We start from the raw sequence: 26,554 nt of genomic DNA, 5'->3' as shown, positions 1-26,554 counted from the left end.
GAATTTAAAATGATTGACTGTACATACATTCTCATTTATATATTTTCTTATGATAGTGTTTGTCTAATTGAAAGGGGGCCAGTGATTGTAGAACTTAAATGAGATATAAGAATTTGTTAAAAGATAATATTGAAAATGTAGTCTTACAATATGTGTTTTTATTCGCTGTTTTATAGGCTCTAATGTATGTTAGGAACTGTCATAATTCACATGAAATGTCTGTGGGCTACTAAGTCTATTTGAATCTGGAATTTAGCTGACAGATGCATGAAAATATAGAGGCTAAGAACTCCCTAGCGTCTTCTCCACATGTGCAGATGCTGAAGAATACTCTTCTTGGACCATTCCAGTTCAAGTTGGCATTGACTTACTCTAACAAATGTGCCTTCTGGGACATTTACAATACAGACATGAAATACTTAGATTTGGAACTTGACTCCTTTTGTAGAATGGAAACATATCATCAGAGCAGAGGCATCTGGGAACCTTTTAGCTCCCTCAAAGTACTTGGTATCAAGTCATATAGATGTGACTCAAATAGCAGTTAATTGTCCTAAGTGAATCTGGATTGATGAAATATAGAATATACCCATCAATTCTATTTTATTATTTGATGTTTCATTTATTTAAAAAAGTAGCATGAGTACTAGATATTTTCTAGGTATTTTTCAGGATATAGAACAAAATATTTTTTTTCTTAACAATGTATTCCTATGCATCACACAGTGATTTAGATTTACATGGAATTTAAAGTTGCTTTTCACAATCTCCATTTTAAGATATTTGTTTCTCTTTTTTAAAATGTTTGTTTCCTCATTTGAAATTTGAGATCTTCAAAAAAAAATTAGATGAGGTGCCTTTTTTGAACTTTTGACAGAAAATGGAATAGAGAAGGTAAAAAGGTAGGGAGGAAGATTGTTAATTAGGAAGAAGAGGAGGAATAGTTTGTGAGATTAAAAACATAGGGAAGTTTAGATAGCAATTAATAATAATTTGCATAGGGAACCAGCTTCAGTGACCAGATCAAAAAACAGCATGACTATGTATTCAAAAGTCAATATAAAAAAGGAAAATTGATTTTAAAATATGTATTTGATGTTTAAATTTCTGCCCTTAATATATTATTTTTCCTTCTTTGGCAGTGGAAATTCTGACTGCTCGTCAGAAAAAAGCTGAAGAATTAAAGAGACTTACTGATCTATCCAGTCAGATGGCTGAGGTGCAGCTGGCTGAACTCCGGGCAGAAATTAAGGTAAGTTGTGAAATGTCAAAAGTCTGAATGCTGAGCGCATTCACCATTATTTTTGTTTTGCATTCACATAGTGTTTTTTCTAAGAATTTGACATAATATGCTATGTTGAAATGGAGACTAGAGAGGGGTAAAAGTCACTAAATAACAGTATTTAAATATAAAAATGTATGGAAGGATTTATTATCATAAAGGAGAAGGAATAAACTTTTGTTATATTATTTATTGAGAACATGACCAGAAGAAGTGGGCTAGAGAGGTGTGTGTATATGTGTGTGTGTGTGTGTGTGTGTGTGTGTGTGTGTGTGTGTGTGTGTGTGTATTATTGTGGCAAAAGAGATGGTGACAGAAATAGAAACAGAACTTTTTATGACTGAGAATTTTAAATTCAAACGTTTGAACAGACCAAAGGTTGGTGTAGAAGTTTTTTTTTTTTTTAATAATAGCTTTTTATTTTCAAAATACATGCAAAAGATAGTTTTCAACATTCACCCTTGTAAAACTTTGTGTTCCAGATTTTTTCTCCTTCCCCAACCTGGCCCCTAAAAAGCAACTAGTCCATTGTGTGCTAAATATGTGCAATTCTAGTATATTCACATGTATTCTATAAATATGTTATTAATACATAACTCAGCCCCATGTCCAGAATACTTTCTTAAAATAAGAAGACATTCTAAACATCCTGGAGTCAATGTTGTTCAAATCTCAGACCTAAATTTAAATCCCAGCTCTGACTCGGCAACTTTGACCAAATAATCTAATTTGTGTACATCTTAATGTTGTCATCTTTAAAATGATCGAATCAAATGAACTGAGGTCCCATCTAGTCCTAAACCTATGATCCTCCTCTGTACCTTATCTCTGTATATGTTTCCCCCCTCTCCATCCAAAAAATCTCCAGAGAAGTCTTCTAGAGTAACTGAAGGAGTACAGGATTGGAATAAGCTCAAGCAAGGCCATCTTCAGAAGAGATCATCTCTGCTTAGTTTATCATAATCCTAGTTTGAGAGGAGACTGAGAGAACTGAGAAGGAGACAGTTTTCTTCCTCCTTCTTTGGGTGGGTATGGCCTTATGAATAGAAGAGTCAGGACCTACTCACATAAGGTCATTTGGGGAGCATAAGGCAGAGAACATCACCAGAAACATATCACTGAGAGCCTGTAAAAATTCTTGAAAGTCTTTTGTTAGAGATTCATGCCACAGAGTGCAGAAAGCTTTTAGGACTTCCAGAGTTCCTAATTAAAATGCAGATTCTCCTAGAATGGGTACTAATACCATAAGATCAGCCGTATGCTAGGAGTCAAGAAGGAACTGGATGTATCAGCAATAAGGTTGGGGCAGGGGACGGACCAGACCAAGCAAAGAAATTCAAACTAATTTTTCCATGGCATTTTTATTACAAATGAATTAGATTGATGACTTGACTATTCCTGTATTTAGAGACACTGAAGAATATTTCCACTAACTTTTTTTTTTTTACTTTAATGTCTAATTGTCCTTCTCTTAAGCACTTTGTCAGTGAACGCAAATATGATGAAGAACTAGGAAGATCTGCTAGGTTCTCCTGTGACATCGAACAGCTAAAGACCCAAATCATGCTCTGTGGAGAAAGTGAGTCTTGCACATTTTATGAGTTCTGTGGATTACTTTATGATTTTCAGTTATCTATAACATGCACAGTCCTCATCCTACCAACTCTAAAACATAGATCAGTATTTTAATCATCCTTTTATCAAATTGTAGTTGGTGGTAGAGAATATTAGGTACTCATTTAATTAAGATCATTCTCTAAATGCAAAATAGAATAGATTTAAGAATATTTCTATAGGTATAGAGTATTTCTTAAGGTAAGTGAAACCCACAATCACATTTGGACTCAAACATCCCTAACATACAAGGTATTAAATGATAAAAGTAAAAATAACATAGAAGATGAAGTCAGGAGGAGCAAGCTGTTGGACCTGATCATGTATTTACAGAAGAAATCAATCCTGAAGGTAACATTCAGGGATCAGTTTTTAAAATTCCCACAAAAGGAAGGAAAAATGATGGACTGTTGCCCCCAAAAAGGTGATTGAAGAGATATTAGCAACTACTAAGTATTGTGCCTGTTTTCTCACCCTTGTAAATTCAGTCTATATAAGAATGATCTACATACATATTGATGACTATATGAGAAGAGAAATGAGAAGATTTTGGCTTCCCATTGCTTGCTACATCTTTAGTCACTGGATTGACATATACATAACATACATACATATATACAATACAAGATCTGAATGAATTTATTGTTTGTAGATTTTAAATCTATTCACTAGAGTATACAAGTGATCTTTTCTTTCACAAGGTGTCTCCCATGCATATGTTACACACCTACAATATTTCTTGATAGATGTAACAACACACATAGCTGTTCAACAGACCTCTGTTTCTGAATATTAAGTGAGGCATAAAATAGGTCTAAGATGTGCGTAGCTGTCAAGGAGAATATCCTGGACAAGCAACAAATAGAAAAGGGACACTCTAATTGGTAAGGTCCTTTAGATGCTCCTATTTGTAACTTACAATATGCTGACTGTTGTAAGTCCCAGAATACTTATTGGGACTTTTCACAAATACTCAGAAGGAATCAGCCTGATAAACCACATAGGAGAAATTAAGTGAAGAACAATGCATGTTGCCCAGATCATAGCATGCAGTTAATAAATAGTTCAAGGATTTAATCCATCTGTAAATATACTGAAGATAGATGAGTTGGGCCCATAATTGAATAAAATGAAGAAAACTAGCTGGACTACATTTTGGAAATTGAGTTTTTTCTCTCTCTCTCTCTCTCTCTCTCTCTCTCTCTCTCTCTCTCTCTCTCACACACACACACAAAACAGTCTTTTAAGCACAAATATTTACCTCGTAATATGGATTACCACAGTGTCCAGAGAACTAAACTGCAACTGATCCAATAGACAAAAAAACATGGTCAGTTTGTAGAGAGTACATGTTACCAACAATGATTTGTGTGCTAGAAATGACATAAAAGATTTTAGAAATGTATAATCAAGAAAAGTTGATACAGTAATATAGCAGGAGTAACGAAGAACTACCTATACAGCAGGGGATCTTACCCTATGGTTTGTGAATCTGCTTCATATGTATGTATATGTGCATATGTGTATTATACATATATACTATCATGAATATACACACATATATACATTTATATACATGTGTGTATATATAAAACATATCCATGTATTTTGATAACTTATTTAAATATATCCTTTAAATCCTATGTATTTTATTTGCTACATTTAAAATCATTAGTCTAAGCAAGAGTTCTGAGGTTTCTGAAGCCAGATTGTCAAAAGGGTTCATGATACTGCTCTAGAAGAGCACAATGGTAGATAATAGCTAAACTATTCTTATTTAAAACAGCTGTGATTCTACATTAGCCTTCCTAATCTGATAATATAGTCACTTGTGTTTTAAAGTGTTCCAGCTGCTATCTGTTCAGTGTGTCCTTGAGCTTAGAATCTACTCTTTTCTTTGGTCAAAGACAAAGTACAACTTCATGGTTGTAAATAAAGACTTCATTTCAGATAATTAGCCTATTTTGTCCCACATTAAACCTTAACTTGACCTAACAGTCAAACTTCAAACACTATTTTCCCAATTTCAAGCCATTCTCCAGTTGGAAGTTGGGAACGATTGATACAATAGATCAAAGACATCAGAAGGAGGGAAAAAGGAAAGCCAATGGCCTGGAAGATCTACAAACAAGTAGATTTAAACCTGAATAACAGAATTGATTGCAGTTTCAAAAGGTTATCTTTTCTTTACACTCTCAATTTCTTCAGAAGAAATATGCCCAGCCTTCTCCATTCTCTTCCAGGCTTTTTTTCTTGAAAGGGAGAGCAAAGTGTATAATGTCTAATAGAGAGCCTGACTGACTGACTGTCACAGTTTCTGCCCGGGCTTTCTAGACAAAAACAAAGTGAATGCTCAGTGCCTGTCCTGTGTCTTCACCTTCTGAATCTCCAGAGATGATTCACAGCTCTGCCTGAGGCATGGTCTTCATTCCAGTGCCATCTAGTGGGGAGATACATGCCTTTGCCAAGTAGTCAAGACAAGAAGCAACCCTCAGTGGATTGTTCCTTTCTTTCCTCAGAACTTAATGAGAGAAAGCCCAAGCAATAGCAGACTAACAGTGGGGTTATAAAGCTCTTTCGTTGTACATGACACGACTGCTAAGAAATGCTGGTTTTAAAAAGAAACAAAGAAAAGTAACCAACATGAAATGGAATAATTAGCTCAGCCCATGAATTTTTGTTGGTGGTGTTTCCAGCCCCCAGGATTCAATCCAAATTGGTGATTATCAATCCCATGGGAAAGTCCTAAATCATGCCATTCCTCATGGAAATCAAAAGAGCTGTCTTCTGAGTAAAAGAGAAAGCTGGTGTCTTAAGGTCTAGTAAAAAAAATATCCAGCATAGTTAATAAAAACTCAAGTGAATTCTGAATTGTAAAATCCTGCTTTGCTTTTCTTTTTCTTTTTTTTCCCCTGAGGCAATTGGGTTTAAGTAACTTGTCCAGGGTCACACAGCTAGGAAGTGTTAAGTGTCTTGAGAACTCACACCCTCCTGACTTTAGGGCTGGTGCTCTAACTACTGCATCACTTAGCTGCCAAGTCCTTCTTTTCTTGCTCTCTTTTCTAGGACCTATAATAAAAGTCATCATCATTTGTCAGAAAAGTTACATTTTGGAAAAGCAACAGGAACTTCAAATATTAGTTTTCTAGCAGCTTAACTCCAGAGTGTACCAGCTTAGTTTCTACTCTACTTTAAGTTGTTAGATTCTTACTAAGTGCTAATGAGATAATGAGATATTGGGTTTTTACTAAGTACTAAATCGGTACTTGACAATTTTTTAGTTCCCTCCTTTCCTGGTAGTTTGACTTGTGAATTCCTGGGGAAGAGCTTTCATGCTTGGGAGGAGCAAGTTCATTGGTTGAAGTGGTTCTTCCCAGAAGCCCTTGCATTATTCCACGCCCATTCTCTGGGAGGATAAAGAGGGCAGCACTCCAGAGATAGTCAGTCTCTGCTCTACACCAGGCTTGATTTGCCTCTCTGCAGGAAGTGAAGTCACTTCTCTGGACGAGAGTTAACGGCAACTGTCTGGAGACAAGGGCTCTCTACAGGAAGAAGAATTTGTCCGAGAGATTTGAGTTGACACAGCAGATCTCCTCCCAGAGAGCGATCGGCAGCTTCTGGAGACAACAGCACATTACAAATTGGTGTCCACAACGTGGGTCAAGGACTTTTCCTTATTCTGACAAGGACTTATTCTGAGCCCTTCAGAGGAGCTAGACTGGACCATCTCATTAAGTGACCTTTGGAATCACTTGTAATAGTTACTGGTCAGAAGCTTTATTGTGAGAAGTACATAAAAAAGGGTTTCTCTTTAACAAAGTGCCAGATAACACAGCATTAATAAATATAAAACATTTTAGAAATACTGATCAGTCTGAACCTTAGCATCTAGAAGGGGTGCTGCAGGTTGAAAATGAACCCATCAACTAACAGTTTTCTTATCTACAAAATAAGCAAGGAAAATATATATAATTCACTGGTGAATTATTGAGGTACCAATGTTAATTTCACACCCTCTAACACAATATTACTTTTTGTTGTTGTTGTTTTTCAGTTTCACATCCAAAAAACAATTATTCCTCAAGAACACCCTGTAGCTCCCTGCTGCCTGTGGTGACTTCACACACCACCACATCTGGAAAACAGAACATCTATAACCGAAAACCACCAAGTCATAAGACCTCTGACAACAAAGCAGCTATCACTAAAATGCCAAGTAATCTTCCAAATACCAATGAAACCTCTCCCCAAGTCATACCAGCTACTAAACAGGTAAGGCAAACCTAGTCAAGGTTAGGGGTGGTGTTCAGTCACTCTTCATGCTTCCATTGGGGGTTTTCTTGGCAAAGATACTGGAATGGTTTGCCATCTCCTTCTCCAGCTCACTTCACAGAGGAAGAAACGGAGGCACACAAGGTTAAGTGACTGAAAGTCACATGGCCAGAATGTGTCTGAGGCCAGATTTGAACTCAGATCTTCTAAATATTAGGTCTAGCACTGTAACTACTGTTGCTCTATGAAGATTATGAGAGACTGCAAGTCTTCTAGTATCATCTAGTCAGTTAGCTAATATCCAGCTCATTTTTTCTAGTTGTAGGGGGAAAAGAGATTATTAAGACACTAAATTCTATATCTCCCTGCCTCTTTAATTTACTCTTTAAGTAATATGACTAATTTCCATTATTCCGGTCTCTTTGAAGTTTCATGCTTTTGGGTTGCCATCATGAGAATTATCTGGGATTTCCTATATTCGAAAGTTCTAACTTTATATGTATTTTGACAAAAAGTGATGGTGAGAAGAGAATCTGCATAGGAGTTGGAAAAAAACTGTTACCAAAGAATCCATTCAAATATATTTTAATTAATTCCCAATTACCTCTATATTTTTTTTTATTTTTTTTTTTGCTGAGGCATTTGGGGTTAAGTGACTTGCCCAGGCTCACACAACTAGGAAGTGTTAAGTGTCTGAGGCCAAATTTGAACTCAGGTCCTTCTGACTTCAGGGCTGGTGCTCTATCTACTGTGCCACCTAGCTGCCCCTACCACCATAATTTTATTTCCAATAACTTTTTCATAGATGAAAGTGGCTTGTGCAAATACAGAATGGAATTGGAACTAGGACTACATGTACCTTATTTTAGTTGATGTTACTGTATCATTTATGTCTAGTTTATAGATTATAAGCCATATCCATTTTTCTTTTTGTTGGAAATGAATTTTCAAGGAGGATCACATATTAAAACAGCATGAGCTGTTCTTATGATTACTTTTTCACTACATAAGCAAATGGTCACTTCCTCCCCATACCTTTCCAAAACAACATAGAAGCCTTAAATACTGGTTCCAAGGGGTTGTTTTCTTAACTTTCCTACTGTTCCTGTAATGTGTCTTTAAAAGATGTCTCTCTCACTTTCACAGAATATTAAATGTAATTTAATATTGATGTTAATTAAGTTCAGTCAAAAGAAGCCTTCTTATAGCTGCAGAACACTATCTCTTACCTATGCTAAATTGACTTATCTTTAATGCACCTAGAATAACAAAATTCTTATTAACACTGAAAACAGGTCCTTTTTTTCTTAATTTTTTTTTTACAAGTTTTAAACCAGCATATTGACCTGGAACATTTCATTTATTCATTTCAATTGATACAAATCTTTATGTAAATGTCTTATTTGTGCTTTAAATACAGCTAAAAGTTTTATTCTTTGAGATCCAAAATTTTGTAAGCTGTCATATTCTTTTGGGGGTGGGAGGGAACATACGTTGACTTAGAGACATAATGACTAATAATATTCCTAGTTTGGGTTTTTCCCTGCAGTCTTAAAGCTAACACAAAGTCAAAACTGTCTAACAGCTAATTGTTTTCCTTTTTGGTAGAATGGCCCTTCTAACCAGAGACGAAGATTTAATCCACAGTATCATAACAACAGGCTGAATGGGGCTGCCAAATCACAAGGCAACATTAATGAAGCAGATTATCCCATAAAGGGCAATCCAAGACATGATCATAGAAGACAACAGCACAATAACTTCCGGCCAAAAAATAAGGGTATCACCAAAAACCAAGAGTCACCCATGGCAACCAAGGCCCCTGAAAACCAGGCTCATTCAGAAAAGCCCAGGCGAAAGCAGCATGCAGTAGACACCCCTGAGGCCAGGCCTTTCCGTGGGAGTGTTGCTAGGGTTACTCAGTGTAATCTCTGTCCCACAAGAATAGAAGTATCAGCAGATGCTGCAGTTCTCTCTGTGCCAGCTGTGACTTTGGTGGCCTAAACTATCATTCCTAAAAAAGAGAAAAGCAGCTTTCACCCAGTTTTGGTTCCCTGCCCAAGGTGCTGATCTAATTGCTGCCAAGAGAGTTGATCAGAGTATGCAAATCCTATATCGTCAAGACATCTTCTCTTGATAATAATTTGTACCCATTCTAATAATCAGCTATAGCTTGCTTCATACCTTTCATGGCTTTGCTTGATGCGTTGAAGCTTCTTTTCATCAAGACATTGCATTTTAGCCAAGCAGTATTTACTCATTCATTAGACGAATCAAGATGTAAACTAAAGATCAAATGCCCAGTAGCAACTTTATTATGTCGTAGCAGTTGTATCAGTCTGTTGGTTGTTTTTAGAGAAGTTAATGTTGCAAAACAAATCCTGAAGATCAGGCAAAAGTGATCTATGATATGCGCTTTTGTAGAATTGAACATCTGGTGTTTTCTGAAAAATTATATACATATATTGCTTTATTAAAATTGCTACATTTGACATTTGTTTGGGTCTTATGTGGATATTCTTAGTTCGAGCTTAATTTTTATTGAATGCACTATACATTGTGCTTTGTTGGCAACCTATTAATCATTTGAGACATATGATATTGCTTGGGAAAAGTATACTTAGTTCCTGCAAAATAAACTCCTCTTTTTCATGTATATCAGGATAATTTCACACATAGAAATTCATCTCTATGCATATTATTTTGGCCACCCTACCAGGTATGAAGAGGGGAAGCTGATCTAAGCTCAATTTATTGATTTCTGTAGTCTTAACAAACCTAATAAGTTCACTTAATTAGACTTTCCTCTCATCATTCCCCAACTCTGACTGCTGTTTATGATACTGCTTCAGTGTATCAGAGGACTTACTGGTCAGCTTCCTTGGACAATTGCTAGTTTTCAGCTCCTGGTGTTCCACAAGTATTTTAGCACCCCATGTTCACCAGCTCTCTTCACAGAATCATCCAGCACTTAGTACAGCATCAGTACCCTTACTTTGCCAAACACAAGAGGATATTTGTTTGTTCTCTCTAGTAAGTTTTGAGAAGTCTCTGGGACACCCATGCAATTAAAAGAAATTCAAAATGTCAGAACACACTTAAGGAATGAAGAATTGTTTCTTCAAACATAGAAGAAAAACAACTAGCACCACAATTGGTGTATTCCCATATTAACTTTCAAACTTATGTTTACAAGTTACAATGTATACCAGTGTTCTCTGCCAATACCTTAAGTGCCCACTGTTCCTTTTAGATTAAAAGCAAAAGCTAATTCATAACAGTAATAAAATACACAGATATACACATATGAATGTGTATATGGGTATGCATACACATATATAGATATTAAAAAGTAGCAACATTTCTAACTTTCATCTACAACAACCAGTCTAAGAATTGTTTACATTTTTATTTTTCTCTAGTTCACTAAGGGTTCAAAATTCCTTCCAAAAATACCTATGAAGATAAAAAAAATACACATTAAAAACCTTTTCTAAGCTGAATACTACCTTAGGCATTTGAAAATAATAAATCAGCTAGAATGCTGGACTTTAAAAGTTGGGAAGACTTCTAAGTCCAAATCCTGACTGACTTTTACTAGCCATATGATTATAGAGGCAAGTCATTTAACACCTTTGTCTCAATTGTTTCCTCAGACATAAAATGTTGATAATAATAATAAAATGGTGATGATAACAAAGGGTTGTTGTGAAGATCAAATACTTGCCAAATGCTTTGCAAACTTTTAAGCTATTATTACAATGACATTTTAAGTTTTGCATAATTTGTATTATTTTACTTCATCCTTATAAAAAGTCTGAAATGTAAGTGCTTTATTACCTTCATTTTACATATGGCAGACAGATTAAATGACTTGCCCAGGATCAGACGCCTTGTAATTATATGAGGCAAGATTAATATCCCAATCTAGCACTGAGCTAATCAGCTGCCTATATTTAAAATTTACATAAAATGTGATCCTTGTTTTATGAAACTTATGGTCTAGGAGAATCAAATAACCAATACTAATTGCTAAAACATGCAATATTACATAATAAGTGCATGTGGGAGTTACAAAACAAAGTGTAATTTGAGATCTGGAACAGAGGAACAGGAAAAATTGAAAATGAAACTTTCAAAGTATTATAGTATAATTCACCTGCAATTCAAAAGATTTTTTTTAAATTCAATCACCTGTGAAATTTAGAGGTCTTTGAACTTCAAGTTATCTTTAAAGTGCAATTACAATGAATTAGAGAATCAAAAATTTCATTTGTATTCCTGTTAAGCCAAGGCCTGAAAACCTCAATACACTAAATTTCAACAAACTAATTCAAAATTCACTGACTACCCTTAGAAGACAATAGTTTAGAGAAAAAAATGCAAATATATCCAAGAATATATGTAAAGGATTTTGTTTACATGTCAATTATCCCTACTAATATCAGCAGGAAAAAAAACATTTAGCCATGAGCCTATAAATAAACTAATCAATGAGATAAAGTCAAAGCTACCAAATAAGAGACTAACAATCAAACATCTTGACAAGGATGTCATTTGTGTGATTCTTGACTATACAAAAGTTTAGGATTGATCTTAATCTAGGTAAAATCATGAGAAGTGGAAAGTGGAGACCTGGGCAGCTTTTTTACCTAGATCATGGATTATGAAGGATTACAGCTAGGATTCATTAATAAAATGCTGTAAACATAACAAAAATTTTAAAACTTTAATAATTCTACTGAATAGAATGCTGGTTAGAGTCCCATTGTATGCCTCAGATGCTGGAATGTTAAATTGTGTGATGTGTGAAGATAATTTTTTTTCCTTTTACACTTGTTTCTAAAGCAACATGGAACTTTAAAAAGTCATATGTGGCTTAAGAGTAGCAGATTTTATATCTCTGCTTAATTTTGGTACTAAAAGCGTATATGTAAGAATATGATACCAAATATAAAAGTTAGGAAAATTGTGTTAAATAGGTGAAACCAAAATTTAAATTTTCTAAAAGGGAAAATACAATTTCACAAACATTAAGCACCTCTTGCTACGTATAATACACTTATCAGGTGCTGGGGAAAGAGGAATAAGATGATGTGATATAAGACAGATATAAGACAAAATCCCTGTTCTGATGGAGTTTCCAGTCTTAACTACAATTTTAAAAAACAAAGACTTAAATTTGTAAACTATTAATCTTCACTAATTGCTTCACCAATAGGTTGAAATTACTTACATTTTTAACATTCTTCATAATATAGTATAAGGACATTTCCCCATTTCCTTCCCCAAGCTACTAATCTCACTGACACACTAAAGAAATTCTCTATTTTTTACTTTAATAAGAGGAACTCAGAGATCTTAGTTGTTATGGTCTTAGATCATTCTACTGAAGCAGCACTCCAGATAATGGCTCTTTTGAGAGGACTCCTGGAATTTTTTTTTTTTCCTGAGAAAACCCGTCACGTAAATTTTATTACAACTAATTTTTTAAAAAATATAAATTAGTTTTTTCACAACATATTTTCATCTTTTTTTTTTAATTCATTTTCATGGCAATTCATGATTTACAATTTGGATTGTAAGCACTAATCCTTATTAAAACAGGAATTTTCCTTTTATGTGGTAAAATAGTATCCCAAAGAAAGTAAATTTTAATAATATCAAGTGAGTTTCAAAAGAGAAAATGCCACCATTTTGAAACTGGTTAATCATAGAATCATTGGAAAGGGACTGTGGCCTTACAGATCCTCGAGACTAACCTGTTGGGAATAATTAAGTGAACTGAAATAAATTAGTTTGAGCAAGTACATATATTTCTGAAATAAATTTTATTTCACTGTAGATGATTACTACACTAAACAAAATCAGTACTACTGTACATGATTTCTACAGAAAATTAGAACACAAAAAACACTTCTTGGTAACAGAGTATACATTATTGTTTTTCAAGCCTCAATGAGACAAAGCTTTTTTCTTGGATTTCTGACATACTTAAAATTCTTGCCAAAAATCACAAAACGGAAGAAATCAATTAGCCCACTTTCAAATTCTGGCTTTTCAAAAACCTTTATAAAAGACTTTGAAGACTTGTACAAAGTTAAAACTCCAGAGATAAGAGACCTGCATCCATCAATCCTACAGATATTAAGCATCTACTGTGTTCAATGAAGAGTACCACAAATCAAGAATTCAAAATGAATTTTGATAACAGTTCCTTCCCTGGTTTACAATCTGAGTAAATTATGACACACAGAAAAGACTATGAGGCATGCTTGTGATAAAGAACATAGTGCTAGGAGAAAGTTGAGGAGAGGTTTTTGATAGGACCTGCCTTTTTAAAAGGCCAGAGGAGAAAGGAGGAAGAAAGATTACCTTAAGTCCTCTAGTCTAGCTCATACTTAAGTCATACAGATGAAAAGCACATTTGTACAGCATCTGTGCCACAGATATTCATGAAATAATGTCTAATGTGTTAGTGAAGCCAGAAATGTTAAATTCAGCCTCAAACAGTATTAAAGCTCCAAGAGGCCTTTCTCTCCCTTTTTATATGACTTTCCTACTTTCACCTTTAAAAACCATAAGGTCTCTTCCCTCTCATTCACTTGCTGAACCAGAGGAAGCAGTGGTTGAGAGAGGAAAGTACTAAGATTGCTTTACTTAAGAAAATTTTATCCAACAAGCCTTGGGCATTTATTTGATTGGGAATAATCTAGGAGATGGAGAAAGGGATAAGAACCTTCAGGAACAGAAACAGAGCCTCAGGGAACAATGGCAAGCACACAAAGCAGGTAATCAAGATAACAATCTAAGAGTGCTTTGTTATTTTTCAATCATAACCTGCTGATCTATTGAAAATAACCATTATGTCAGGTTTATAGCAGGAAGCGTTCTTAGAAGCTGAGTAGTACAGTCTTCTTGAGCTTATACATGATTATACATATGAAGATGAAAGCTGAAAGAGATTGAAAGCCTAGCCCAAGGTCACATAAGTTGAAAGGGTCAATGGGAAGGCATGGACCAAAATCCTCTAGTGCTACTTCACTACATCACTACAATCCTGAATTCAACAACATAGGTTAAGCACTTACATTCAAGTCACCATCTGGGGTGCTAGAGAAAAACAAAGGCTAAAACTCCTCAAAGAGCATACATTCTACTGGATGAGTTTCCTTCTCTGACTCCTTTTAATAGAAAAACTTATAATCCAGAATGTTTTAGCTGCACTGACAAAAGTAACAGATGCTGGATATTAATATCTTTTTTTTCTATGTGATGGAAATAAATTGCGATTTTAAAAAATCCTTTTCTGATGCTTCAACATATTGTGGCAACCCTTGGTTCTCAAGTTATGCCAAGAAAGCACAAGATTTGGCAAACTGAAAAAAGTTATAAATTATGGACTATCATCGAAAAGCCCAGCAAGTTAAATTTTCAGAATGTCATTATTATAAGACTGGTCATGCCCACAACAATTATGAACCTATCAATGGGCAAGAAAAGGTTGTGATCCTCATAAGTGGAATCAACATTTATAATGACTCATAATATCTTTGATGTATGATATGAAGTTTATCTAAAAAATTCCTCTCTCCTAAGACGTTGTGCTTATTAGTTTTACATAATTAAGGGTCCATTTCCAAAAGGAAATGGAGATATGTAAAACAAAACTATAAAATAAAAGGTCATTATAGGCAGGTAGCATACAACACTGACAATTCAAAAAAAAAAAAATTACTGGCTTAAAATGCAGCTGCCAGCATCACCTTTCAATATAGAAAACTGCAAATATATATGGTCTGTTTGGGGCAACAATTTGGATAATGAAGAAAAATTAGATTCTCTGTAGCAATAGATACAGAATGTATATCGGGAATTTGACAAGAATTCAACTGACAACGTAGTCTTCATTTTACTAAAATACCATCATCCAAATTCTATGAACATGGAACTCTGGAAGCAGCTGTAAACAAAGCAATTTTTTACATTAGGTATTCTGGTTTCCTTTGGACTACAATGAATGTTCAATATTCTGTGTACTAACTGCAAAGCCAACTTAAAAGAATCATTCATTCACTATTAAATAATACATAGCATTTAATTGATGATTCTTAATGGATAGTTTCAGCATAATACACATGGAAAAGCTTTGCCATCATTATTAAAAGTTTTTAGACAACTAAAATACATCATCTAGAATAGAATTCAATATTTAGAAGCATAGAAATACACATGAAAATCTCTCACCATAACCTTTAAAATTTTTTGGTTACTTGATAAGCACAATGCCTGGAATAGATAAGCCATTTAAAAATATTTTTTCATATGTTGTAATGGTTTTTCTCCCCTCATTTCACTAATAAACTTGCAGAATATGGTATTCTGATCAAGATCATGTACTAAATGTTTCAATGTAAACAATACATGAATCCTACACTATATCCGTTTGCAAAGTGATTTACTAATGAGTTCACTTAAGTTCACATAGTACAGTTAATGTGATTTTACAATTTTTGAAACTCTTTTCAGAACAAGGCAATTTAGTTAAATTTATGGTGAATAAATTGCCTCTTTGGGAAGGCTACTAAGAGCCTAAGCCTCTATAATAATCTTAGGGAATGTGACACATTTAATGACCTGGAGGCAATTCCCCAATAGGTTCAAAACTCAGTGTCTGATCAGTATTATCAGGCCTATATGTCACCTACCTACTTCATTGAGATGTAGTGATGAAGCTTTAGAGGTCTCCATATGGCTTTAAACAAAATGGGGGGAAAGATGACACCTAAGTTTATATATTATCAGCTGCCTTACCTCAATCTCAATCCAACCACAGCATTCATTCTCAAAACTGATTTTCATCATTTTTCTGCCTACAGAATAAAGTCCAAACTTCTTTACCTGACATTCAAGACCTATTTCTGGCTATAATCTACTTTTCCAAACTTATTACCACTCAAAGCCTTTGCCTTCAGTACTACTCACCATTCTCTGAATAAAGCTTATGTCTTTCCAGCTAGGAGCTTTCACTGCTACTGCTATTTCCCCAAAAGAAAAGTTCTCTCTCCTTTGTTTCTAAAAATCTTTTAAACCCTCCAAGGCCCACTAAAATCTCACCTCTTTAATGAAACCTTTCCAAACTACCTGTAGATAAAAGTGATTTTCCCTTGCTATTAATCCCTGTAGGAATTAGTGTTCAAACTAATCATTTGAAATTTACTTTTTGCTTGTCTTTAACTTTTAAATTATCTTCCCTAGCCACATTGCAAACTTTTATAAGATACTTCATTGTATTCTCTTTTGCAGAAAAGACACCCAACAAGTAACTAATCCCCATTTAACAAATGGAAACTTTGCACTGTACAGGATACCAGAGAACTAGAATTCTAGTATCCTAAAAATCCTTGTCCAATGCTCTAGACAATGAGTCTGAAATTAGAATGTTTTCACTCCATGAGATACTGTTGTATTGACCTAACTGGCCCAAACACCAGTTTGAATCAACACAATTCACTGGGAATAACCAGAAGTTAGTCAAAACTCTCATTAAAAAGACAATCTGATTCTAACCCCTATATATTTAGTTTATATTGGGCACAGCATTTCTTTTTTAAACTATTAATAACTATTTGCTGTGATTACTTAAAGAAACTTTTATTTATAAAGATCAATTTGAGGATCATGTTGGTAATAATTTGAAAATTTTTTCATGACTTAAAAATGAATTTTTCAATCTTGGTAAGTATACTCTTTTCAGTTTTTTTTTTTTTGTTTTTTTTTTAACTGAACTGATATAGTAGATGTCAAATCAATTTACCACCAAACCTCAAAGTACCAAAAATCTCTGTGGTTTTCTTAAATTTTTTCTTTTTTTTGGCTAACTCAAAATCCTCTCCTCTAATGGCTAGATGGAAGACATAAATGATTATTCAAGAAGAAAACAAGGTAAATTAAGATTATTTAGTCATCGTTATAGATTTGACACCTATCCAACTGGGAAGCTACTGGATACTAATATCAAGGTATCTATTCTGGAATATGCAAAACAAACATATCATTGACCCATGATCTATAAGATATGCTTTCATTCAGGTCATTTCATCAGCAATGGTAGACTATATCAAACCAATCACACACCCAATTTCCTTATGAAAGTATTTAATTTGTTATATCACATGTAATTAAGTATTTGTACTTTGCTGTTATGGGAATTTTATTTTATGAAACTAATGAGTGTGTCAACATAGGAAAAAAGTTTAGTAAGAACAACACCCTCCATTTGACTTTGTTTTCTGCCAGCAGTTTTAACTTTCCCCACCTGTGTTTTCTTCAGTCTCCTTTACATTCTGCCCAAACCAAATTCAGAGAAACCCAAATGAAATATTGTTAAGCTAAACTGGTTTCATTTCATATATTAAACAAAAAAGGGATAGGAATGTTAGACAGTTCAAATAACTTTTCTCCTTTAAAGCAAATGATCTATACAGCTGCTAGTTGCTTTTACTCAAAACCTACTGTCAACTTTTCAGCAATTCAATCTACCTTATATCTCCCAATACTGGTCCCATGGGATAAATATGATAACTGTATATGTTCTTTAAATTTTTGAATACCTATGTTATGATTAGTATTTTATAATAGTATTGAAACAAAAAAATTTTTTTTTCTATAATACTGAAACCAAAAGTATTTTTTCAAAGACTGGATATTTTTAAACATATAGAATCTGGTAGAATGTTATTTTGTGGCAGCACTATCATAAATCTTCTATATTCCACACTTATTAAAAATTCTAGCCAAAGAAAACTTAATTCAAAGACTTTGGCATATGTAAATATATATTGAGATAATATATTTCTCTATTCATGTTTAATTATTTTCTGTATTATTCAACATCAAAAGAAAAGTTCCCAATTTACATAGCTGCAAATGTGATTACTACCAAAGGGCAGTGAGACCTAGGAAAATGCACATTCACAAAAAATCATCACAATTTCTTTTTCTGGAAAAGTTTTATTTTATTTTTGTAAAATTAGTCCTCTTAAGGATCTTTAGCTTACTCTTTCAGATCGATCCAAGTATTCTGATGAGTAGTGAAGTAGAAAGTATTGTATGAAATTAGTTGTAAAAACACAAAAGGCATACTATTCCTTGAAGATAGAAAGAGTTCAGATATAAAATAAAAAAGGTAAAATATATGCAACTGAATATTCATGGAAAAATAGATGATTAATCCAAATATTCTGTTAAAAAAAAATCTTAAATTCATCTTCCCATGTGGAAAGTTATATGCATACAGATTATGCTGTGTAATGAGTGTCTTCCTTTACGGTTTTGGTCATTTTTGAAAAATATTAGCTTTATTTTAAAAGATAGTTAAACTTCCAACTTCCATTTGTTTCAAAGAGCCTTCAAAATGTAAAAAAAAAAAAAAAAAAATTCCTGTTAACCAAAATAATAAAAAACAACTTATCAAATCATTCTAAAGAAGTAAAGAAGTACCCTAAAATTTATGCCCTAATGATCCCTTTTACATTAAATCCAAATAAATTTGCAAAAGGAAAGTATTAAGAAAGGCCAACTCTCTGTGTGTGTATGTGTGTGTGTCTGTGTGAGAAAGAGAAAGAGACAAACAAAAAGAAAGAACACTTCTTTTAAATTTTAAGAGTCAAGGTATGATCTCAAAGTATTGTCTTATATGTCTTCCCTTCCTATATTTTCCTGTCATAAGGCCAACACTGGATGAGGGTTATCTCCACTGGATCAAACTAGGAGTTCAACATTTTACTTTCCATTCTTTTAGCACAGGATCTTATTAATACAAATACCAACTGCTGTCCGTCAAGGCTGATATACTCCAATCCCTGGCCTTCAATAAGTAGGAAAATATGAAAGTGCTCTAGTCCCAATCAAAAGTTTAGATTTATCATTTTTTTTGCCTGAAAGTAGTTAGGAAAATCATCTGATGACTAGGTTTTCTAAGCTGCTTTCTTACCTTTATGCCATAAAAAATTAAAAGAAATCCAGCACTTCTTTTAAAACTTGAGGTTCATAACTGTGCCTATGTAAAAACTAAATGCTGTAAAATTTAAAAAAAAAAACAATAAATCAGTCCTAACTATTTAATCTTTCAGCCAAAACTCCCATTGCCCACAAACTCCCCAGTAACTCTTCAATTTGCAGTTTCCATGACTACTGTATCAAAAGATACTTATTAACTTCATTGTACCATATGGATTAGAAGTTCTATGAAACAGACACAGAAATTTTAATTCCACCATTGGTTACTTCTAGTTATTCTCATTCTTCACATTTTGAGCCCACACACTAGAAGTATTGGGCATTTCAGCAGAAGAGGTTTCGGGGTGGTTTGTTTTATTCATTCCTGGAGAGGATAGCTGAGAAGGTATTACGGTACACAGTGGAGTCCGCTTCAGTTTGATCACTCGAGTTGGCGTAGGCTTCTTTTCTGAGAGGGAAACCTTCACTGGGGATGTATGTGTTTCACCATTTTCTGCACTTCCAGTTCCACAGGATGCCTGTGAATTTACAGACACTGAAATGCCAGGGTCAGGTATGGTTTTTGACACAACATGGCATCGAGCTAAATGACTCCCACTACTAGGTCGCTTAATTGTCGTCTGGGAAGAGGTTTTTGAAGTATTAGATGTAACCACCTTTACTGAAGCAGAATTCTTGACTTTGATATGTGTGCTTGTTGAAGGACCCAAAAATCTAATGGGTTTAGGTCCTGCTTTACAGTTCACACCATCCTCTTCCTCTTCATTCAAGGCTATCAAGCGCCTGTAAATATAAAGCACTGTCATTTTCAAAATTTTACACAATCCATAATAATGAAATAGTGGTTTCAAAATTAATCTTCAGGTTAATCAAAAAGTTTTCTTTCAAGTTCAAAAATTAAAAAAAAAAACACAAAAACTAGCAAAGCTACGCTTCTGTATAAAACCAAACCCAATATATAAAGTTAACAATCTCATAAATAGACCTGTTATCTTTATAAGAAATGTTCTATATGACAAGCTTCACACAACTGAATGCATGCAACTGAATTATGAAATTGGCAAAGGAAAACAAATAAGTCTACTCAGTCTATTGTTCAGCTGAAGGAACTACAATATAGATTACTATATACCTAAAACAGGATTTGATTCAAATTAAACCAAGTCCATGGAATGGTGAGACATTTTACAGAATTATACATTATGGTAATTCAGGAGTTGGAAGGAGCCTTACAAAACATTTGAAAATCACTGAAAAATAAAGTATAAATTAGAAAACATTAGTTTCAGGTCAAGAGAAATCCCAGTTCAATTCCTAATCTCTGATAGTGACAAGCTCTATAACCAAGGGCAAATCATTTCACATCTCAATGCCTCAGTTTCCATATGTATAAAATGGGGATAACAGCCAGACTGTTTACTGACTTTAGAGTTGTTGTAAGGAAAGAGCTTCATAAATTTTGGAGTGCTATATACTCCAATAAAAATCTCTAAGAAATGGGAGATATCATACGTAAAAAAGTAACATCTATAGATCTAGAATAAATTCTTTCTGAATACCTGTGAAAGATACAGGGAACACATGCTTTAAAACACAGAAAAAACCTTAAAGGGCACTAGAAGAAATATACTTTACTAAATGGTCAAGAAATTAGGAAATCTAAAGGAAAACAGCCTGCACAGAACCAGATGACATCCAGCCTAGAACCAGAGGGAAAACACATAAATAAAAATTATGTTTAGAATTCAATTGAATTCAGAGCTGTGTGAGAGTAGACCTAATGCTAAATTTTAAATGGTTAATTTATTCACTCAAAAAAACATACAAAAATTTATCATTATGAATTTCCAATATTTCAGATGCAAAAATTATTTTATATTTGTATAATTCAATAGACACGACCAGACTTTTCATGTATATGTGTATCTAAACTTCCATTATGTCAGAATCCTTAAAAAAAAAAAAAAATCTTCTATTAAAAATATATTGTAAACCTGGTTTAAATAAATCAAACACCATTTCCATAAAGTTATATAGACTCTTTTGAGTAGTTTTATATCTGCTTCCAAATCCATGATTCAATTGTGTGGGAAACTTTCTCCATTAATTCAGATAAGCAACTACTATCATGATAATTTGTAATGGAGCCAGAGTCAGGAAGATCTGAGTTCACATGCTGCCTCACATGCTTTAATTAGCTGTGACCATGAACAAGTCATTCAATCTGTCTTGGTTTGCCTTGGTTTCCCCATTTATAAAGTGAGGATAATAATAATATGAGGTAACATTTGCAAAAAATTTTGAGAACCTGGAAGTACTACAAAAGTGGTAGTAGCTATCACAGGATATGAAACTGAAGAGTCTTAGAGAGCTGCATAAGGCACTGAGAATTGAAGTGATCAAGGATACACAATTCATATTTGTCAAAGGTAGGACCTGAATCTCATTTTACTGGCAGCAAAATAGCCTTCTATCCACTAAGATAACATGATTGCTCATTATTTCAAAGGTAAATGGATGGCGTATACTGTTTATATACTTGCTCTGTTTATAAAGCATATACTTATAAATATATGTATTTATTAAAGTAAATATCAGCTTATGTCCCTCTAAAAGAATATTAAAAATTTAAGACAGACCAAGGCAGTTCCAAAAGACTCATGTCAGAAAATCCTATCTACATTTAGAGAAATATGAGTCTGAATGCAGATTAAAGCAAACTTTTTAAATTTTTTTTTGTTTTTCATGGCTTTTCTCTTTTGTTCGGCTTCTTCTTTCACAACATGATTAATGTCAAAATATGTATACATGATTGCACATGTATAATCTATATCAGACTTTTTGTTGTTTTAGGGAGGATAAAGGGTAGGGATGAAGGAAGAAAAATCTTATAAAAATGAATGTTTAAAACTATGTTTATAATTAATTGGGGAAAAAATACTATTTACTCAAAAAAACCCCACCATCACCTTAAGATAGAAATCTTATTAGTAAAGCAGGAGTAGAGAGAATATAGGAATGAGTACCCAACTCTATGCCTTAACATCTTTGTGACATTGAGCAAATCATTTAAGTCTTCTGAGCTTTTTATCTATAACATGAGAATGATAGTTTTGTAATCTACATTTAACAAGATTATTATATATGCCAGATTATACAAAACTATGCACTATAAAACACTCCATCATAAAGATGCAATTATAAGTATATAACTTAAGCCAAGTGAATTAACACTATCTTTCACAACAATAGCCAGAATTTATATAGCACCTTAAGAGTTACAAAGTACTTTACAGATATTATCTTACTTGATTTTTGAATCTCTCTTTAAATCCAATCTTTAAATTTCTCAAATATGGTCTCAGACACTTAACACTTCCTAGCTGTATGACCCTGGGCAAGTCACTTAACCCCAGCCTCAGGGAAAAAAAACAACAAATAAACAAAAAAACAAAAAAAATTTCTCAAATGATTTTTAATACTCTCCTTTTCTCTTTCCTGATCTTTAATGGAGGTGGACCATATTTTGTTCAATCAAAATAAATTCAAATGAATGTGACAGTCAACATAAGTAATTTAATAATAAATACCAAAAATTCTAAAAAATAATAAGGGAAAACACAAATTATACTTCAGTCATTAACTTACCCCAAAATAAGCAAGAATCATTTTCTCTTTTTAAAAACAACACAAACAAAAAAATACATAGATCCTTAACTAGGCTAGTGAAGTATAATGAAACAAATAACCTTTTTCTAATTGGAGCCATGTGACGGAGATTTCCCTGTAAAGGTCTCTCTTCAAGAGTCCAGCATTCTATTAATTCCTGTGGAACACGCCAGTAGCTAACACCTACAATGCAAAAGAAAACATTAGAATGTTATCCTATATTGAAATATTTAGCCACTAAAAAGCCATATAAGATAAAGAAGAATTGTTAATTTCTTAATAACATTCCACACAAGAAAAGTACAAATATATAAATGTAAATCTCACAAGAGATTTGTAACTAAATCATTAACAAAAGGAAGCCTGGCATAGCAGAAAGGGAATTGGAATAGGATTTTGAAGATTTAGATTCAAATTCCACTTCTGACACTTGACTACTTAAAGCTACTCTGAACAAATTACTTGCCTTCTTTAGGCCTCAGTCTATTCTACAAAATGAGAAAGTTGATTTTTAAGGTCCTTTTCATAAATAGAGACTTCCAGAAGATATTATTATTAATTTCCTTCTGGAAGAAAAATATTGTAAATTTTATTTTACAGTCATCGGTTAAGAAAAGGAATAGGAATTAAGCACAAATCATGTAGCCTCCACGAAAATACTTGAATATTTCCAAAGAGTAAGGAATATGAGACATAGCATGGCAGAGAAAATAGAGAGTTGGCCTCCCAATCTGGCACATAATGGCTGCAGAGAAAATTTCCTCATCCAAAAGTTCCACATACAATGAAAAAAAAGTTTTATTTCACACACAGTCAATTGGTAAAGATAATAAAATACAAGAATAATTAATGTTAGAGCAGCTATAAAAAGACAAGAACAATAATAATATTATTTGAGATATGGACTGCTCCAATTATTTTAGAAAGCAAGTGGGATTTCCGCTTTAAAAAGGACAAAAATGTCTGTGCCCTTTGATCCAGAAATTTCATTGGTAGGCATACATTCCAAAGAGGTCAAAAGTTGAAAGAAAGGTTCAATAAACATTTAAATATTTATAGCAGCACTTTCTCTAGTAACAGAGAAGTGAAAACAAAGAGATTGCCACAAATTGGGGAAATGGCATACAAGAATGTAATATTTATTGCACTATAAAAAATGATAAATATGAAGAATTCAAAGAAACATGAGATGTATATGAACCGATGCACAGTAAAGTAAGCAGTTTGATATGAACAATTTTCAGATGAACAAATTAAAACCATTTCTAGTCATATGAAAAAATACTCTAAATCACTACTGATTAGAGACATGCAGACAATTCTAAGGTACCACCACCTCACACTTCTCAGATTCCCTAAGATGAAAAAAAAGATAAAGATAAATGTTGGAGAGGATGTGGGAAAACTGGAATACTAAAACATTTTTGGTGGAATTGTGCAGTAATCTAACAATTCTGGAGAGCAATTTGGAACTATGCCCATAGGACTATCAAATTGTGCAAAACCCTTTGATTCATTAGTTTCACTACAAGGTCTGTATCCCAAAGAGATAATAAAAAATGGGAAAGGACCCATATATGCAAAAAAAATTGTCAAGTAAACAGTTTAGTAATTGGAACCAGGAAAAATATATACCATGTGTAAGGGCCCTTTAAATGGGCGGCGCCACAGCGCATCGGGAGATTGAGGCCCAGAAGTAATTTCTGTGGATATTAGAACTGCCTTGTAGGTGGGATCTTGGCCATGTTGAGATAGCTTCTTAATGGGTGACTCTCTCCCTGATTGGCTGTGTGTGTGTGACCTCACTTTATAAGCCCACTGCAGGCAGCAGTCCTCTCTTTAACCTGGTGCTCTTCACCCTGGCTCCCTAGCCTGGGTGGCCAAGCCAAAATGGATAGCCAAAAGAGGTAAGGATTTTGGTAGTGAACACTTGGGTCTTCTGACCAGGTGTTCACTCAGGAACCAACAAGTCAGGGCATCAGTCAGGGCATTATGTGAGTAGGTATAATAAAGGCTTTTAAGATTACATGTGGCTGTTCTTGAGAGCGCTACTGGTTATTAAGCTATAGATTTAAGAGATTGTGGCCAGAGACCTTTGAAGGCCTCAGAGGAGGCGAGCTGGTAGAGTTGACACTGCAAAGGTCAGTGGTCAAAGGTACTCTGTTGGGCCTAGGACAGACTAGTAATTGTAACTGCCAGGAGAGCACGTTACAACCATGACTACAGCAATGGAAAGAACAACAAAAAAACGAAACTGAATGCTGTGCCATTATAATGACCACACTTGATCCAGAAAAAAATGAGGAAATGCCCGCTTTTCCCTTTTTTGCAGACCTGAGGAACTAAGGATGTAGAATATCATGTATGTTAAGACTTGATTGATATGTTGGTCTTTTTTTCTTCAGTTTGTTTTTTTCCTCTTCTTTATTTTTTGATACAATGGATTCTTTACTACGTAAGGGAGAGGGAAGGGTATATTTGGAACTAAAAGTGAATTCAAAAATGAACTGCATCAATTAATTTTTTTAAATCTTTAAATGTGTGTTTTACAAATTGGAGTGTCATTAAAATGCTAATTGGTTTTGGATCACATTTTCTAGATTCAACTACATATGAATTTTTCTCCTTTTTTCAAATTATTTTCTTCTTTAAACTGAATTTTAAGTATAATTCTAGACATTTTGGTTCTTAAAAAACAAAACAAACTGTTGCACCGAAATAAGTTAATAAAAATGGATAATAATGACAACTAATAATGCATGACACATGGCTTTATATAACTAAACCATCTCAATACATTTTCCTGAATGATCTGACAATTTCTTGTTAGGCATATTCAAAGAACTTCTCTAATAGATGCACCATACTACTAAAAATACACATTGTAGTTCTGAGAAAAGTTTAACTGCTACAATGGGGAAAAATCATTGATATCATACCTTCACCTTCCCAAGTATCAAATGCATCCATCATCTTCTTCAATTCAGCTACTGAATAATAGCTCCAAATGTACTGAACATTATTTCCAGCCTCTCTAGAAATATTTTTAAAGATGAGAAAAATAATACAATTAGTACACTGTACATATATCAGCCTACAATTTACATCTATATCTATCTTAGTGGTTCCCTACAAGAGGACTGAGAAATTATTGGAAGAAGTCCTCAAATCAGTATATAGGCCAAAAGCATTATTATCACTTTGGTCATTATTTAGTGCCAAAAAAATGTGGTTTATAAACAATAAGTTCCTAAATGAATACATGAATGATCAATATCCCTTCTGTGACTGTTAATAATGCCATAGTTCCAAATCTGACATCAAAAGAAAAAACAGTTAAAAACTTTCATGTGATAATTCTTTAAAACATATCTTCATGGAAGAGGCAAAGGCAAGATGTCAAAGTAGCAGGAAATAGCACAATAAGGTCCATCATCCCCACTCCAAGAAAAAACTTCCTCTAAACAGACCTCTAAACAGAAAATGCACCTGACAATCCTCATGGGGAAATCCAAGACAAAGTCACAGCGATTCATGATCCCAGAACAGGTTGGCATAAAGGCACAAAATGTTTTGCAAATATTGAAGATGGTGTATAGTCAGGAACCAGGGCAAGAAGAACTCCCAGACCTGGCCTGGGACTATATGTATGATGAATATGAAAACATATTTAGAAGAATTACATGTTTAACCCAT

The 26,554-nt window shown here is 33.8% G+C and overlaps 2 protein-coding genes across 8 annotated transcripts in view; one reads left to right on the top strand and one right to left on the bottom strand.

Annotated features, from left to right (window-relative positions):
• SPATS2L (spermatogenesis associated serine rich 2 like) overlaps positions 1–9,662 on the top strand; it is a 220,663-nt gene extending 211,001 nt beyond the window's left edge. For all 5 annotated transcript variants that reach the window (XM_074302748.1, XM_074302751.1, XM_074302752.1 and 2 more), the window contains exons 9-12: positions 1,143–1,252; positions 2,759–2,861; positions 6,951–7,168; positions 8,777–9,662. In XM_074302748.1, coding sequence (XP_074158849.1) covers positions 1,143–1,252; positions 2,759–2,861; positions 6,951–7,168; positions 8,777–9,172 — 827 coding nt within the window. In that variant the 3' untranslated portion in view covers positions 9,173–9,662. The remainder of the gene's footprint in view (positions 1–1,142; positions 1,253–2,758; positions 2,862–6,950; positions 7,169–8,776) is intronic.
• An 8,499-nt stretch (positions 9,663–18,161) lies between these two features.
• KCTD18 (potassium channel tetramerization domain containing 18) overlaps positions 18,162–26,554 on the bottom strand; it is a 35,714-nt gene continuing 27,321 nt past the window's right edge. For all 3 annotated transcript variants that reach the window (XM_074302755.1, XM_074302756.1, XM_074302754.1), the window contains 3 exons: positions 25,798–25,892; positions 22,939–23,041; positions 18,162–19,972 (listed from right to left, as the gene is read on the bottom strand). In XM_074302755.1, coding sequence (XP_074158856.1) covers positions 19,459–19,972; positions 22,939–23,041; positions 25,798–25,892 — 712 coding nt within the window. In that variant the 3' untranslated portion in view covers positions 18,162–19,458. The remainder of the gene's footprint in view (positions 19,973–22,938; positions 23,042–25,797; positions 25,893–26,554) is intronic.

The sequence above is a fragment of the Sminthopsis crassicaudata genome, chromosome 3 (assembly GCF_048593235.1).
Source record: "Sminthopsis crassicaudata isolate SCR6 chromosome 3, ASM4859323v1, whole genome shotgun sequence".
NCBI classification, from domain to species: Eukaryota; Metazoa; Chordata; class Mammalia; order Dasyuromorphia; family Dasyuridae; genus Sminthopsis; species Sminthopsis crassicaudata.
Note: the sequence above shows the minus strand (reverse complement) of the source record. Positions and strands in the feature narration are given on the sequence as shown.